This window comes from Megascapheus bottae, chromosome 24, assembly GCF_031878675.1.
Source record: "Megascapheus bottae isolate mThoBot1 chromosome 24, mThoBot2.hap1, whole genome shotgun sequence".
In the NCBI taxonomy this organism is placed as follows: domain Eukaryota; kingdom Metazoa; phylum Chordata; class Mammalia; order Rodentia; family Geomyidae; genus Megascapheus; species Megascapheus bottae.
The window spans coordinates 8,050,163-8,068,562 of record NC_143532.1 but is presented as its reverse complement, the minus strand read 5'-3'; the positions used below and the strand labels follow the sequence as shown (position 1 = coordinate 8,068,562).

At 40.0% G+C, this 18,400-nt stretch overlaps 1 protein-coding gene across 1 annotated transcript in view; it reads right to left on the bottom strand.

Annotated features, from left to right (window-relative positions):
- Positions 1 to 18,400, bottom strand: part of Glg1 (golgi glycoprotein 1) — a 72,064-nt gene that overhangs the window by 39,753 nt on the left and 13,911 nt on the right. The window contains exons 2-7 of the mRNA XM_090357281.1: positions 10,141 to 10,173; positions 8,333 to 8,419; positions 5,789 to 6,004; positions 2,319 to 2,522; positions 1,176 to 1,247; positions 296 to 479 (exon numbers count right to left, since the gene is read on the bottom strand). Coding sequence (XP_090213407.1) covers positions 296 to 479; positions 1,176 to 1,247; positions 2,319 to 2,522; positions 5,789 to 6,004; positions 8,333 to 8,419; positions 10,141 to 10,173 — 796 coding nt within the window. The remainder of the gene's footprint in view (positions 1 to 295; positions 480 to 1,175; positions 1,248 to 2,318; positions 2,523 to 5,788; positions 6,005 to 8,332; positions 8,420 to 10,140; positions 10,174 to 18,400) is intronic.

Sequence of the window (18,400 nt, the reverse complement as noted above, 5' to 3'; positions counted from 1 at the left end):
CCGGTTCAGTTGTAAATACCAACAGGGAAAACTTTAAAGAATCAAAACAATAACAAAACCAAACATAAAAAGTGGTTATCTAGTCAGTGATAAAGCTATCTAAAAGTTCATGTGCTAAACCATTTACATCACTCATCTAAAAATGCAACACAATTTATATTTTAAACATTAAAAATGTTCAGAAGAGCAAATACAGGAGGAAACTGATATTTGTAGGTACAAAAAAGCCTTAGAGTATGAATCCAAACAGAAGAGGAAAGCAGAAGAGAAAGGGAAAGGAAGAAAGAACTCTCACCTCTGTGTACCGCTGACTCAAGGCACATTAGAAGGTAGGAGAGCCTCGCTTCTCGGGAACGAGGAAGGTTTTCTACATTGCACCGGTATTTCTTCAGGTCACTCTTACAGGATTTGGCCAATGAATAACTGACTTTATAATCCTGGGCAATGAGCTTTTGGCGGGTTGTTAGTGCTTCTCGACACTGAAGAAAAAGAATAAAAATACTCAGAATGCAAGAATACTCAAATGGCTCAGCAGTTTACATGGGATTCTGAGACAAGTAGAGTCTCATAGTAATAATTCATATTTTCATATAGTCAGCCCTAAAAATTCTCAGAATGAAACTATCAGAGGAAAAAAAACTGTGTCTATATTAAATATGTAGAGAAGTTTTTCTTGTCATGTCTATGCAATATAGTACAATTACTATTTATACAATTATACTACTTATATTTAGGGACTTAGAAGTCATTCAGGGATAACTTGGAAGTACTCAGAAAAATTTGTAAATTTAGTGATTCAAGAAGCTGATATCTGAGGATCAGTTTGAAGCCTGACTAGGCAGAAAGGGTCAAGAGATTCCATCTTCAATTAACCAGCAAAATGCCATCGTGACTCAAGCAATAAGGTGCCAACAGTGAACATGAAATCTAAGCAAGGATGAGACTTGAGTTTAAGTCCCAGTACTGGCATATTACATGCACACACACAGTACACACACATATAAGTACACAGGAGATTGTGCACAGGTTATATGCAAATATTACATCTTTTAAATAAAGGGATTTGAGGATTTTGAGATTTCGGCATCCAGTATCCTCTATGGATACTACAGAATACCTATAAAGGAAATGGGCTGTGAAACTCTAACAAACAAATATTCATTTCAAAGAAATACCTTTTCGCTCATAGATTCTTCAAATTTATGGTTAAAGAGGCACTTATATACTCTGCCTTCACCAGCCTGTGTCTGTAAGATAGAACACACACATTATTATTACAAGTAAGTAATTATGCTATATATTTAACTTAATTTTATTTTATTTTTTTGCCAGTCCAGGGCTTGAGCTCAGGGCCTGAGCACTGTCCTTAGACTTTCTCAAGGCTAGAGCTCTACCACTTGAGCCTCAATACTACTTCCAGCTTTTTTTTTCTATGTATGTGGTACTGAGGAATTGAACCCGGGTCTTTGTGTATGCTAGGCAAGCACTCTACCATTAGGCCAAACTCCCAGCCCCCTGCCAAGGGAAATATTTAGTGAGCTTCTTTTCTTACAACTTTGCTAAAATCAATAAAACTCTTATAATCCACGCTTTTAATTAAAAACATGAGGAAGTGCACACAAGTAACTCTCAGTCCCCTCAAAATGAAGACTATTTTATTTCATGCCAGCTAAAACCATCTATGGAAGTTGAGGGCATAGCTCAGTGGTGGTGGACTACTTGCCTAACACACAAGTATACTCAGGTATTGTATACTGTTGATTTTACCCTGCTAAAGGAAGATTCTCATAAATAACATTCAAAAAGTGTTCAATTGGGGCCAGGAGTTTGACCTAGTGATAGAGTGCTTGCCTAGCATGCATGAAGCCCTGGGTTTAATTCCTTGGTACCATACACACAGAAAAAGCCAGTAGTGGTGTTGTAGCTCAGTTCAAGTGGTAGAACACTAGCCTTGACAGCACCCAGGCCCACAGTTTAAGCCCCAGGACTAGCAAAAAAAGAAAAAGAAGAGCCAGGCAGGTGGCTCATGTCTGTAATCCAGCTCAGAAGGCTGAGATCTAAGGATCAAGGTTCAAAGCCAGCCCAGGCACAAAAGGACCTGAGACTCTTATCTCCAATTAACCTCTAGAAAATGGGGCTTGGCTCCAGGGTAGGGTGGAACTTTGAACTGAAGAGCTCAGGGACAGCACACAGGCTGAGATCAAGCCCTATGACCCATAAAGAGAAGGGGGGGGGGGGGAGAGAGAAAAGGAGAGGGAGAGAGATTGAAAACAGGAAGAAAAGGGAAGAAAAGAAAAGCAGTTTCTTAGGTGACTCACATTTTCACAAAAGCGCTCCCGATCATCTCGGCAAGAAAAATATAAATGCCGGTCTAAATGAAAGTCATCCGAAGATAGCTCAGCCACCCGAAGAATGGCTTTCTTGCAGAGTTCAGACACTTGAGTCTTGGGTTCTTTTTCTTCTGCTTCCTTCACCAGTCCTTTCTCCAAGCATGATACCACCTCACCTTGTGAGTGTGCATCCTAAAACAAGGGTATTAATAGTTTAAAACATTCACTTCCTGAGTTTCAAATAAACATTATTTTCTTCCTAATTTGTAAGTACCAGCTTAGACAGGGTCTACTCATTTTTACATTCTGTAAAAGAAATAAACTGGTAACGATGTGAATAGAAACTTATGGGACCACTATTGCAAGTAGGCACTATGAACATTATATTGTATTATAAAACAATGTCCTGCCAGGTGCTGGTGGTTCACACTGTAATCTTAGGTACTCAGGAGGCTGAGATCTGAGGACCACAGTTCAAAGCCAGCCCAGGCTCTAAAGTCTGTGAGACTCATCTCCAATTAACTGCCAGAAAACCAGAAGTGGTGCTATGGCTCAAGTGTTAGGGCAATAGCCATGAGCTGAAGAGCTCAGGGACAGGACCCAGGCCAAGAGTTCAAGCCCGTAACCCCCCCCCCCAAAAAAAAAACTCCTATTCTGAATTTTAGAAGTTCATAAAAGCTTACTGTTTTTCAGTTTACAGGATCATATTTTTACCTGAAAGAATGAAAAAGTACTTGAAGGCGGGGAGTTTGGCCTAGTGGTTAAAGTGCTTGCTTAGCATGCATGAAGACCCGGGTTCGACTCCTTGGTACCACATACATAGATAAAAACCGGAAGTGGTGCTGAGGCTCAAGTGGTAGAGCTCTAGCCTTGAGAAAGTCCAAGGACAGTGCTCAGCCCCTGAGCTCAAGCCCAGGACTGGCAAAAAAAAAAAAAAAAAAAGAAAAAGTACTTGGACCTTTTCATCATTAAGATCTGCCAATCACTGGGCGCAGTGGCTCATGCCTGTAATCCTAGCTACTCAGGAGGCTGAAAGCTGAGGATCACAGTTCACAGCCAGCCTGGGCACTACAAAGGCTGTGAGACTCTTATCTTCAATTAACTACCAGAAAACCGGAAGTGGCACTGTGGCTCAAGGGTTAAAATAAAATGAATTAAAATTTAAAAACAGACCTGTTGATCATATTAAGTATCTTTGTTATGAAGCATCAAAAGGAGGTTAAAAATAATAGCATCCTAGTCAACGTTCCAAGTTTAGCCTTTATTCCTAGCACGATATAATAAGGAAATAATTTCCATGAAATGAATGGCCCTTGCCCTGTGTGTTTAGGCTTTATAATTGTTTTGAAGATGTAACCAAAGATTAAATATTTAAAGATACTATTATTGTTGTTGTTGTTGTTATTGTTACTGTTATTTTGGTCAGTCATGGGGTTTCAATTCTGGGCCTGGGTGTTGACCCTGAACTCTTCAGCTCAAGGTTAGTATTCTACCACTTGAACCACAGTGCCACTTCCAGTTTTCGAGTGGAAGAAATTCTTTCATATATACAGTGTAAGAAAAAGCTTTTAGTTTTCATAGTTATATCTAGATATATGAAAGATTTCACTCTATAGAGAGAAAGTCTATGAATATCAGTGTTGTGGGAAAAATTTCACTGATCCTAATACCCTTCAATTTCATAAAAGGGTATCAGTGGAGTAAAACTCTACTTGTGTGAGTAATGTGAGAAATCATTCCTGTTGCCTTAAAAGACATGAAAGAATTCACATTGGAGAATACAATAAATAGGAATATAGTATGACTTCAGTATCAGATCTCCAGCGCTCATGAGAATCTATAGTAGACACAGTTCATATTTGTGTAAAAGGATGGGGGAAGGACTGTAGTTGGCCAAGTTCATTCACACATATGAAACAAGACATTCTATAGAGAAACTGTGGGAAAATAAAGTTAGGTGTTCATTTGGGGCACAGGAAGCAATGTCCATTCAATCGAAAGCTGTGATGGTGATAAATAGAAGAAATTTGTATGCAAATGTCAAAGTTCTATGAAAATTCCTTTTGCTGTAAAATCAAATCAAAGTAGTATGAACTACATTAAGTAAATTAGTAGGAAATATTCCAAAATATATAGGATGCCTAAATATAACAAAACTTACAAATTTTCAATTATCTGCAGGCCACCATTACATGCTCTAGAAAAAACTTTTAATTTGCTAAGAAAATTGAAAATATACTACCATCCTTTTATTGTTGGTAGTGGTGGACGTGGGCTTGAACTCCAGGCCTGGACGTAGTACCTAAACAATTTTGCAAGGGATCAGTTTTGCATCACTTGAGCTATAGCATCACTTCAGGTTTTCTGGTGGTTAATAGGAGATGAGAGTGTCATGGACTTTCCTGCGCAGGCTGGCTTTGAACTGTGATCCTCCCCAGATCTCTCAGCCTCTTAAGTAGGTAGGATTACAGGCATGAGCCAGTGGTGCCCAGTCATATACTTGACACATCTTTCACACATCTGTAAATTTATCTAACTTTTCCTCTGATGTTAAGAGACATTTTTATCATGTTCCTCCAAAAAAACTGTGCTTAGTGGCTCTGTGGCTCAAGTGGTAGAGCGTTAGCCTTGAGCACAGAGAAGCTCAGGACAGCAACTAAGCCCTGAGTTCAAGCCCTACAAATGGCAAAAAAAAAAAAAAATTGGGACCAAGAGTTTAGCCTAGTGGTAGCGTGCTTGCCTAGCATACATGAAGACCTAGGTTCAATTCCTCAGTACCACATACATAGAAAAGCCAGATATGGTGCTATGGCTCATGGTAGAGCTCTAGCCTTGAAGAAAAAGCCCAAGTTTGAGCCAGGAAGGAAGGAAGGAAGGAAGGAAGGAAGGAAGGAAGGAAGGAAGGCAGGCAGGCAGGCAGGCTTGCCAAATCATTTTTTTACAGTTATAGTAAGATATATGAGGATCAGAGAGCTTAGATCTCTTCTTTGTCAAAAGTGTATTATAGGTAATATGTTAAGAATAACACTTTTTTTTTAACTCTGGGCCTAGGTCCCGTTCCTGAGCTCTACGACTTGAGCCACAGTGCCACTTCTGGTTTTGGGGTAGTTAACTGGAGATAAGAGTCTAAGGAACTATTGTACCCAGGCTGGCTTTGAACCACGATCCTCGGATCTCAGCCTCCTGAGTACCTAGGATTATTACAGGCATGAGCCACTGGCGCCTGGCTAACCCTTCTCTTAAATGATATGAATTGCTCTACTTTTCTGTATAGTACAGAAACATTGTGTTAATAAGTACTTGAAATGCACTCATAAAACAACTAGTTTTAGGGATGCTTTGGCAAGTTTTGTTTAACTTCAACTAGGAGGTCACCTCTAGTGCCAAATTATTATGTTTGTCAATGGTTTTCATTTACCAAGGGCATAGAACCCCTTTGGTGAAAGCATTGTAGATACCTTTTCCCCAAGCCGAATGCTGCCACATTTCAAAATGTTGATGTCATTTTTGCAGTCATCCATGAAGCCACAGATTAATCGGTAATCACTGAAAATGATGGCTGTCATCTTGGTAATGTATTGATGGCACTGATATTCAGTGATGTTGCCCCGGTGATCCACCAAGCAGGAAACCAAGTATCCTTTTCCAACTGGTTCATCGGCACATTCTTTAATCTGTTCAAAAGAAAGTGACTGCTTTATACACAAATACGTTGTGCTTATAATAAACCACTGTGAAGAAAAAAATGTTATTTTTCTTTTGATTTCCTATGGATCTGGTTGGAATACAAAATGGAAAACATTTAGAACTACATTCAGTAAAAAAATTTAAAAAAACAAAGCCAGGTGCTCGTGGCTCACAACAGTCGGGAGACTGAGGTCTGGAGGATCACGGTTTGGAGTCAGCTAGGGCAGAAAAATCCATGAGACTATATCTCCAAAATAACCACCAAGTGTGGTTCAAGTGGTAGAGCACCAACAGAATAAGCAAGCTGAAGGAGCATAGACCCTAAGTTCAAACATCAGTGGTGGCTTAAGAAAAAAAAGTGGGCCGGGAGTTTGGCCTAGTGGTAGAATGCTTGTCCAGCATGCACAAAGACCTGGGTTTGATTCCTTGGTACCACGTACACAGAAAAAGACGAAGATGGTGCTGTGGCTCAAGTGGTAGAGATCTAGCCTTGAAAAAGCCCAAGGACAGTGCTCAGGCCCTGAGTTCAAGCACTAGGACTGGCAAAAAAAAAAAAAAGTGGCATCTGGTGATAGAATGAAGACATATTCTAGATTTTATTCATGGTTCCCAACTTCTAACATTCTCCACAAGGAAGTCTATATAGAAACTAGAATTTCTATTCCCTGGGGCAGGCCAAGAAAACATGAATAAATAGTCTGTTTATATATACTGGAGTTGGCTATTAAATTCTCTTACTTACCCTTCTCTAAGGATACTATGGCCTTTCTCATTCCCACAGGGGTTCTAACCCATATCCTGATGGGAAGAATGTTGATGCAGACAGAACTGCAGTGTTTCCCTATCCAGTTCAGCGTTAGATACGGAATGGAATGAAGTCTTCATAAAAGCCTAGAATCTACAGAGTTGGAAAGCTTGTAGATAGCTAAACACACAGAAGTTCTTGAAGGATAAGGTGCTTGGAGAAGGGACCAAGGATATGCAGTCAGGATCCCCCATAGGTCAGGATCTTTCTTAAGAAATGTAGAGAAACTGGCCCTGACTTTGCCAGTCCTAGGCCTTGAGCTCAGGGAATGAGCACTGTCCTTGGGCTTTCTCAAGGCTAGAGCTCTATCACTTGAGCCACAGCACTATTTCTGGCTTTTTTGTTATGCATGTGGTACCAAAGAATCAAACCTGGGTCTTCCTGCATGCTAGGCAAGCAGTCTACCACTAGGCCAAACTCCTGGCCCAGAAACTTTTTTTTTCTTTCTTTTTTTTTTTTTTTTTGCCAGTCCTGGGCTTGGGCTCAGGGCCTGAGCACTGTCCCTGGATTTTCTCAAGGCTAGGGCTCTACCACTTGAGACACAACACCACTTCTGGCTTTTTGCTACATATGTGGTACCGAGGAATCAAACCCGGGCCTTCGTGCATGCTAGGCAAGCACTCTACCACTAGGCCAAACTCCCGGCCACTTTTTTCCTATTTCTTATACTCAGTATGTAAAAAAAAAAAAAAATCCTCAATGCTAACATTGGTTGCTCACAGCTATTATCCTAGCTATTCAGAACACTGAGATCTGAGTATCATAGTTCAAAGCTAGTCCAGGTTGGAAAGCTCTTGAGACTCCAATTATGCACCCAAAAGTGGAAATTCTGCCAAGTGGCAGAATGCTAGCCATGAACAAGTCTTGTTAAAGCCCAAGGACTGTCATATACCCCCCCCACACAAAAAAAGTCCTCAAAACAAAAAAGCAATGTCAAATACCACAATTTTCATGAAAATAATTTATGGTTTACCTAATACAAGAAAAATAATTCAAAAATGTTCCCCATTATTACCTGAATAGTACTATATGTTCTCATTTACTGTTTTTAGCTTTACATATATAAAAATATATATAAACAAAGTCAATCGTTTTACCACTAAGTACCCTACCCTGTAGTTCAGTAGCTCCAACTGCAGAGCTAAAACATTTAGGACAGTTTATAAACATATTGGTGATGGTATGGATTTTGATTGTCTCAGACCCAGAAGGTTATAGAGAATATGAAGAAGTCCTCAGGACCTCAGCAGCTGCACTTGATGTTTAGGGACCAACAGGACCTGATTTCAAACTGTATCAATCACCAGTATCTCATTACAAACAAGTGTAGGTGGGTACTAACAAAAGAAGTCTAATTACACCCCCTTCCAATCTCTCAACCAAGAAAGATGCAAATTCCAAGAAAAGTAACTGAGTCAAATGACTCAGATACAAATGTATCTTAATAAGGGGTATAGCCAACAGATATAATTTTCTCTTCTAAATAACAAAATATCTGTTTATAACCTACCTCAGATATGGTTGACTTGCAAACTTCTCTAGCCACAGATTCAAATTTGGGGTCAGTAGTCAGGTTCAGTTTGTAATTCCACAACAGCTAGAGTCAAGCAGGAAAAAAAAATGTTTTTTGAACAGCAAAAACAAAACTTTCCAGTAAGAAAAAGAAATTTATTATTAGTGGTTACTATAAAAGACAAAAGCCAACTATTAAAGTTGCATAAAGCACATTTACATGCCCAATAACAAAAGATTAAATGTTAACACATTAATATAAGAAAAATATACAGACAAAAATTAAATTAGAATCATACATATGCTTCACTAAACATTTTTTTTGCGGAGGGGGGGGTCAATCCTGGGGCTTGGACTCTGGACCTGGTCACTGTCCCTGATCTCTTCTCTTCAGCTCAAGACTACCGCCCTACCCCTGGGCCTGGGTGTTGTCCCTGAGCTCCTCAGCTCAAGGCTACCACCCTACCACTACAGCCACAGCCCCACTTCTTGTTTTTTTAGTGGTTAATTGGAGATAAGAGTCTCATGTTCTTCAGTGTCCAGGCTAGCTTTTGAACCAGTATCCTCATATCTCAGCCTCTTGAGTAGCCAGGATAACAGGCATGAACCACAGCACCATGCCCAGCTTTATCTGAATTTTTTGTCATTTTTTTTTCTTTTTTGGCTAGTTCTGGGACTTGAACTCAAAGCCTGGGCACTGCCCTTGAGCTTCTCTGGCTCAAAATTAGCACTCTACCACTTAAGCCACAGTTCCACTTCTGGCCTTTTCTGTTTACGTGGTACTGAGGAATCGAACCCAGGGTTTCATGAATGCCAGGCAAGCATTCTACCACTAAGCCACATTCCCAGCTGTAATATCTTTTTATAGGAAACTGACAAATGTGTTCCAAGTTCTGTGAGCTGCCTAAGCAAATTAAATGCAAAGAAAGAATCGTTGGAACTCCAGTTGTTCAGGTAAAAATTATCTGGAAGCCGGGTGCAGTAACTCATACCTGTAATCTTAGCTACTCAAGATGCTGGGATCTGAAGACCTCGGTTTAAAGTCAGCCTGGGCACTAAAAGCAGAGAGACTCTTATCTAATAATCACTAGAAAAAGAGAAGTGGGACTGTGGATCAAGGAATAAGACAGTAGCCTTGAGCTGAAGAGCTCAGAGACCATGTGAAGGCCTAGTGTTCAAGCCCTATGACTCACCCCCCCCCCAAAGAAATCTGAGAACTGAGTGCAGTGTGGCTCATGCCTAGAACTGAAGCTACTCAGGTAGGTAGCTGAGATCTAATAAGGATCAGGATTCAAAGCCAGCAAGGCAAAAAAGTCCATGAGAGTCATATCTCCAATTAACAAGGAAAAAGCCAGAAGTGTAGCTATGGCTCAAAGGACAGAGTGGCAGACTTCATCAAAAAAGCAAAGTGTGAATGTGAGGCTTCAAGCCCCAGTGTAAGCATATAAACCCACAAAAAAATAAAAAATAAAAAACTGAATGAAAAAACAAAACAATCTATGGCTTATGATTGGCATCTAAAGTGTATTTTAAAACTGTCAATTTGATAAGCAATTCTTTTCATATAGTAGTTAGTACTAACGAACAAAAACTTAAATACATAAATATTTGGCAGACCCAACAGTTTCTAAAACAAAGGGGTATTTGTAGAGTTTACCATGGTCTTTAAACAAGGTTAATCATTTTAAGATGAAAGAGAATGAAAAAAAAAGCATAAAGCTTCCTGGAACAACAGGATAAGCATAACAAAATCTGTCATCATATTTATGAAGCACATATGGTGAGTTACAGAAAATCCTTACTTACATGATTACAGTCTGAAGAAATTTCATTTTCAGGCTAGAAGGGGGGAAAAAAAGAGAGATGATGTTTAACCCAAAACAAAAAGCAAAAAAAAACAACTTCTCAAGTTTTCAAACACTACCAAAATAAACTCCAAACTAGAAATCTGAATATTCAACCAAATATGTTTCTCCAATGCAAGGAAGAAGATGGAACTATAGATCTGTTAGATTGCTGTAGAGAAATGTACCAGAAAAGTACAAATAAGAGTATTCTCCCCAATGGATAGTATAATATGGACATGAAAGTTAACATGGTCAGGCATAGCACAAGTATCCTTATTGAAAAGAGATTGAAACACCACCTTAAAAAAATATTTATGGAAGCTGGACATGATGGTACAAACGTATAATCTCAGCAAATCTGGTGGGTAGATATAGGAAGATCATGCTTCAAGGACAGCTCAGGCAGAACTCAATGACACTAAAAAACAAGTTGGGGGGCCCGGAGTTTGGCCAATGGGAAACACAGTACTTGCTTAGCTTGCACAAAGACCCAGGTTCAATTCCTTGGTACCACATACATAGAAAAAAAGCTGGAAATGGTGTTGCGATTCAAGTGGTAGAGCTTGAGAAAGTCCAAAGGCAAAAACAACAACAACAAGCTAGGCCATTCACTGGTGTTTCACACTTACAATGCTACACAGGAGGCAGAGACCTGCGGGAATCAAAGCCAGCCTGGACAAGAAAATCTTCAATCAATAAACAAAAGGACAGATTGGAGGCATGGCTAAAGGAGCAGAGTACAAGCCATGAGCAAGCAAGCTGAGCAGCAGTGTGAGGCTCTAAATTCAAGCTCCAATACTAGTACATATAGCACACAAATACACACACACACACACACACACACACACACACCCAAAACAACAACAAAAACACAAATTGGGCATGATACTGCATTCTGTAGTCCCAGATACTTAAGTTCAATTCTCAGAAACATCACTACCACTGAAGGATTGGCCTCTTTCCTCTAGACGCAATCTTTTATGTATCTAAAGATGGAAGATGAAGGATTGAGTCCTGTCTTACTCCACAAGATCAAGCAAAGCACCAGATGCAAACTCATGTGCTGGCCTGTAGGCGGGTCATTCTGACCTTGATCCCCAGGGAAAATAGCCACCCAAGGTGGAGCATTCCATTGTGGGCCTGGTCAAGGACATTACCCAGGACCCCCAAGAGACCAAAATCCATTTTCTAATTTTTGCTTCCTTGTTAAGCCCTATATAAACCTACCCCCAAATCCAGTCCCTATCACAACCTCCAATCCCACGGGAAGGCCTGCGCTCCCTCACTGTTCCTCAATAAACAGTCGTCGCCAGTTGACAATCAAGTCCAGCCTATTCCTTTTCATTCTCCTCCATTTTCCTTACAACCACTACCACCACAACCACACACACACCACCACCACCACCAACAACAACAACAGCAAAAATGAAATGTACTTTTAATTCTATGGTGAAAGAAAGGGGACTAGATTCAAGTCAGGCCAGTGGCTCACGCCTGTAATCCCACTCTGGAGGCTGAGCTTTGAGGATCGCAGTCCAAAGCCAGCCCCTGCACTAAAGAACGTGAGAATTTTATCTCCAATTAATCACTAGAAAACAGAGAGAGGCAGAGGCTCCCAGGTTAGGGCAGTAGCAAGAGCTCACCTTGAGCAGAAAAGAGCTCAAGGGCAGATTCACAGGCCCAGAGTCCAAACCTGAAGACCCACCAAAAAAAAAAAAGGGACTAGGTTTTATCTGCTATTGGGTGTTGTCACTAGATACTTCTTTTTTTGTTTTGTTTTGTTTCTGGTCCTAGGGCTTGAACTAGAGCTTTGCAAGTCTCTGAGCTTTTTTGCTCAAGGCTGATACTCTACCATTTGCCACAGCTCCAATTCTAGCTTTTTTCTGGTTAACTGGAGATAAGATTATCAAACCACAATACTTAGATCCCAACCACCAGAGTAGCACTGGACCAAAACTAAAGATTTTTTTAATCCAGTGTTGAATCTCAGCTAGTTTACAATCTAAGTAGTGTAGATAAAATAGTGAAGTCCACTAATCAAGTAAGGGAGCTTACAGTAGGCTTAAAGACTTACTTCAAAGAATGATCTCTAAGAACAAGCAGATGGGCACTGCCAGATGAGGCAGAAAATCATATGTTTGAGGCCAGCCTGAGCTATTCAATAAGAACAGATCTGCCCGAGGGGCGGTACCTCACACCTGTAAGCCTAACTATGAGATCTGAGGATTCAAAGCCAACCTAGGCACTAAGGAATGTGAGACTCTTATCTCCAATTAATCACTAGAAAAGGGGAAGTGGGCTGTGGCTCCGGGGTAAAACAGTAGCCTAGAGCTGTCAGGGACAGCACTCCAGGCCCAGAGTTCAAGCACCATAACCCACAAAAAACAAGAAACAAACAAACAACAACAAAAAAAAAAACAGATCAGTGGCTGGGAGTTTGGCCTAATGGTAGAGTGCTGGCCTAGCATGCACGAAGCTCTGGGTTTGATTCCTTGATACCAGACTCATTGAAAAAGCCTTGAGGGGGGGAGGGAGAGAGGGAAATGGGGACCATGTCATGAGAAAGAGTATCAATGTTTGTGAAGTTATGCACCTTCTATCTGGTGAATATAATGTAACCCTTCTATTAATCACAATAAAAAATTATTAAAAAAGAAAAAAGAAAAAGCCTTGAGCAAAAAGTGTCCAAGGTCAGTGCCCCATGCCCTGAGTTCAAGCCTCAGAACTTGAAAAAAAATATTTTTTTTCCCAAATGATCTCCAAAGAGGAAGAGTTATTTTTCACATGAGGAAATAGTATGAATCCCCTAGAGCTTAGGAATAAAATGAAGCTTCTAATCATTTTTCCCAATAAAAAGATGAGCCTTTAATTTTACATTTTAATGTATTTTAAAACAGATATAATACTGGCATAAATATATGCCTACTGAAGATATACATATTTTTTTTCAAATAACAAGACAGGTGAAATCAGTTTCTGAATCATAACTCAACAGCTTTACCCTTCAAATCAGAGCAAGATGCAGGCAGGCTCCTGGCTAGCCTAAGCAGAGCCTCACAAAGTAACTAGCAGCTTCTTTCACTCTGGAGATAAGAATCTGGACTTTACAAGAAAGGTCCTTATATCAAGTGTTTACTCACTGAAAAAACAATTGCCCTCTAATGCATTAGTGACTACAGAGAAGAAACTGCGTTAATGTGAATGAAATAGCAAAAGTAGTACTAGCCTAACCCCATGAAGGATGTGATAGATGTAATGGATAAGCTGCCATTTAACTGAGCTAGACAGTAAATTTATTTCACACAAGACAGTAAGATAAATGGAACTCATTCCGATTCTGCAAATAAAGACAGTCAACTACAGAGAAACGATAGTCTGACAGTTACAAGATAAATCCTATGGCTGGCAGTCCAGATAAGAAAATGATAATTAGATAAATTTGGGTTGGGGAAATGCCTTAAATAATAAGTGACTTTGCTTTTAAGGACTCAAATGTTTTAGCTATTTTTGTACTTTACTACTTTCCTAGTCTGGTACTACCAAAACTGGAATCACTGATTTTACTAAGTTCTATAAGATTAGAGTTAATTGTAAGGAAAGGGATAGATTGCCAGAAAAAATAACATTGCCTGGTAGCACTGGGGAGGCTGAGACAAGAGAATCCTAAATGCCAGGACAGCCTGGGTAACATAGGAAGATCCTATTCCTACTGCCCCATCCCCAAATATACTTAATAGACTACTAATCAGCTATAGAAGCTATGTGACTTTACATTCATCATACAACCTCTCCACATTCCTAAAAGCAGGATATGGACTAGAACAGATTTCTTCACACAGGATTGATGAATAGGCTTTACGAGGCTAAGACTGTCTTGAAACTAATACAAACTTTTCTATTTCCATGTATTTTTTCTGCTGCCACAATCCCAATGGTTGAATACTGATTGAGGTTCTTTCCATAACTTCATATAAAGTCTGAAATGTGGAATTTAAAAATAAGTATTTAGGGGCTGGGAGTGTTGCCTAGAGGTAGTGTGCTTGCCTAGCTAGCATGCATGAAGACCTGGGTTCGATTCCTCGGTACTACATACAAAGAAAAGCTGGAAGTGGTGCTGTGGCTCAAATGGTAGAGCATTACCCTTGAGAAAGCCCAAGGACAGTGCCCAGGCCCTGAGTTCAAGCCCCAGGACTGGCAAAAAAAAAAAAAATCAATAGAGAAACAGACTTAACAGGAAGTTCTTTCGTTTATGCACCCAATACTAAATTACGTGGCCGGGCCTGGTGGCTCAGATCAACCTGGTAAACAGGAGGCCCTGAGTGCAGGGGAGGTGGGGGAAAGCCAATATTCTATATCTTTTATGTCCTCACAAAACTTTGAAGGTAACAACTTGAACCCACCTTCTCATTAGGAACATTCTGCTGCAAAACTAAGATTCTTCTGGGAACTCTTTAAGAACCCAGAAAACTAGCCACATTAACAATTCATTTACTAACAAGGTCCAAAAAACCTGCCTTCAAAGAAAAAGAAAGATAATGCAATTGCTATCTAATCAGATAAACCCAGTCTTTTCGGCTTGGAAAAAAAATTTTTTCCAGAGTAAGGAAAATCAAATTCATAACTTACGTCTTAGGGCCTTATTCCGGCCCAATCAGCATTTTTTTTTTCCTTTAGCTAGGCACTAGTGGCTCATGCTTATAATCCTAGCATTCAGGAAGCTAAGACCTGAGAATCTTGGTTCAAAGACAGGTGGGGAAAAATTCACAAGCTTTTAAGTCCAATTAACCAGTAAAATGCCCAAAGTAAAGGAATGAGTCAAGTGGTAAACCATCAGCTTTGAGCAAAAAAGCAAAGTGAGACAGTGAGGCTCTGAGTTCAAATTCCACTACTGACAAAAAAAGAACAAGTGCAGATTGTTTCCCCAAAGATGACTATCCATTTGCTTTAGAATTCAAGATTATGCAGATTTAGCTTACAGAAGTATTGCCACCAAAATAAATCCAACACAACAGTATTTTACATCTATGTATTGCCTTACAACTACAGTTTACACTTACAAAAATTCAACTTTTTATATTCAACTTTTTCATTTTGGGGGATAATGAAGAAAGTAACCTGCTGGGTAAGACTATAAAATTGTTAATGTCAAATACTACTTTACCAGTTAACTTATACTAAAATTTGGGAGCACTTAATCAGTCGTACTATCATCTACCATAAAAATGCCTTGAATCTGGGCTGTGATTAAAAGAGAAAAATTTAATCTGTATAAAAATTACAGCAGTATCTATCTGAAACTCTCTGGCTATACTGACAGAATACTTAGCAACTTTAAATACATAGGCAGTTAAAAAAAAATTCTCTAGGACTAGGAGTATGGCCTAGTGGTAAAGTGTTGCCTACCATGCACAAAGCCCTGGATTTGATTCCTTGCTACCACATACACAGAAAAAGGCAGAGGTGGGGGCTGGGAGTTTGGCCTAGTGGTAGAGTGCTTGCCTAGCATGCACGAAGACCGGGGTTCGATTCCTCGGTACCACATACATAGAAAGAAGCTGGAAGTGGTGCTGAGGCTCAAGTGGTAGAGAGCTCTAGCCTTGAGAAAAGTCCAAGGACAGTGCTCAGGCCCTGAGCTCAAGCCCAGGACTGGCCAAAAAAAAAAAAAAAAAAAGGCAGAGATGGCACTGTGGCTCAAGTGCAGAGCACTAGCCTTAAGCAAAAAGTATCCAAAGACAGTGCCTGGGTGCTGAGTTCAAGCCCCAGGACTGGCAACAGCAGCAGCAGCAGGAGGAGGAGCAAGATGAGGAGGAGGAGGGAAGAAAAATTCTCTACCTCTAGGTCTAGACTGTAAGCTCAGGCAGGCAGTGAACTTGCTTGAGCAGCTTTCTGACCACGAAGTTTGGAGGGAAAGGCTCAGACTCTATCCAGGATAAGCCTTTTTTGCCAGAGGGCAGTCTAGGTCTTCTGGCAATGGTCATATGATATTGAACAACTTCCTGGGCATATTCACAATCATGAGTAAAACCACTACACGGGACCTCAGGGCCTCCTATGCTTTCAAATTGTACTCTATTGATGACTACATCTTTGAGTGAGATCTAGAACAGGGCAGAAGGTAGCAGAAGATGTGAGGCTGGTATTACAGAAGGTGCTACACAAGGTCAGCAGAAACCACAATAGGCAGCTTTCCACAGCGTTAGGTAAAAGATTTCACGAAATTCCAAGTAATATTTCATAATATAGCCGAATGAAGCTGAGAGCAGAAAACTGAATTACTCAACTGATAAGTTACAGAGATGTGCTGGACTCCTAATACAACCTGGTCAATATGTCAGCTTTAGCAAGATAAGCATATGGGACCAGTGACTCTGCTTCACACCAGGCAATGTCTCCACACTGTGTGGGTTTCCCAGTACAGCAGCAGTCCTGCCATATGGCAAGTTTTCTGCTGGCACAGACAGTTGATAGAAAATGCCAAAAACTCAATGTGTTATTGTGGCCCATGAAATATAATAAATTCCAAATTTAAAACATGAGTTAGAATAATTTATAAGACCCTTTTACATCTTAAGATCTAAAATAATTAGACTTGTCATTTAAGGCTCAATTAAGTAACATGACATGAGAAAGACTCAAACGAAAGTCAAGAGATAGGGAATAAGCATACAACAATTTCTGGGGGAAAGTATAAGAATTAAAACAAAGTCTCTTTATCTGTAGGGGTACACTGTATTAAAAAATGCTTGGAAAACTATGGTTTAGTAATAGGCTTAACACTTGTAAGCCTAGACAATCAGGAGGCTAACATTTGAGGAGCATGATAAACCTGAGTTTTCCAGATCCCAGATTCAAAGTCCAGGAGTCCCAAGTTAGTTATGGCCACTTGTCCCTGAAGGGCAGAAAAAGAGGATTTATTTATTCTATGGCAGTGCTGGGAAGACAGCACTTCAGTGCATCTTCAGCTGCCTTTAAAGATACAGACACTGGCTTCAAGTTAAATAAGGGAGAGACGTTGAGTGGGATGAGAAAGACATACAGATTTAAGTCATAGATGTAGCCTGGCTGACCAGTAGCTCAGACTCCTCCTTAGAGGAGATGGGGGAGGGACATTTTTTTAATTTTTCATCTGCAGGTTCACAAAAATCTTACCATTTAAACCTAGTAGATGGAACAAAAAGTAGTCTAGAACAGGAAGTGAATTACAATGAGAAGAAACTGGCAAACACCTTTTAGGTTTTCTTTTTCTTTCCTACCTGTCCTTCAGCTTTCCTATTGAAGAGTTAAATTTTACCCAAAGAAGTTTAAAGTTTATATAGTTTAAGCCATTGCTGTGACCTACATTGAAGAATATGGAAAATGGGTTACTAAAAAAAAAAAAAACTTCCTTGAAAAGCTGGTGCTGGTGACGCATGCCTATAATCCTAGCTACTCAGGAGGCTAAGATAGGAGAATAAGGGTCTTATCTCCAATCAACCCTCAGGAAACAACAAGAGGTGCTGTGGCTTAAACTGGTAGAAGGAGGCCAGGCCAGGTGCCTGTAATCCTAGCTACTCAGGAGGCTGAGATGTGAGGATCCTGGTTCAAAGCCAGGCCAGGCAATACAAAGCCGAGAGACCTAAGTGGAGTTGTGGCTCAAGGGTAGGGTGGTAGCCTTGAGCTGAAAAGTGTGCGGACAGCACCCAGGCCCAGGGGTAGGGCGGTAGCCTTCTGTGGTAGAGCTTAGGAACAGAGCCCAGGCCAGAGTTCAGGCCCTAGAACTGCCAAAAAAGTAAATAAAGGAAAAGAAATGAAATAAATAAATGAGGTGAGGTTCTACCCTTTCTTAATACATCTGTTAAGAATTAAGTTGGTCATTTAAACTCAGCAGATGGGATTTCATTAAATCATGATGAAAATAAAGTCAGGAAAAGAACATCTTTATGGACAGAAACTTTGGTGAAATACATGAATAAAATTACTTTCTGATGGCTGTATCTTATTAATATTCAGTTCCTCAACTTTCAAAGTTAATGGGTATCATTGTCACTTTAACTAGCTCTTTGTCTAGCAGTGGAAATGGTAAGATCCTAAAATAGAAGTTGAGCTGTTACTATAAAATATGTAACTTTCTTCTGCTTACTTTATAGGACTTCATGTTGAAACTTAAAAAAAAAAGTCATGATTACTCTTGGAGATAACTTTTTTGTTTTGCTTTTTGTTTTTGGCAGTCCTGGTACTTG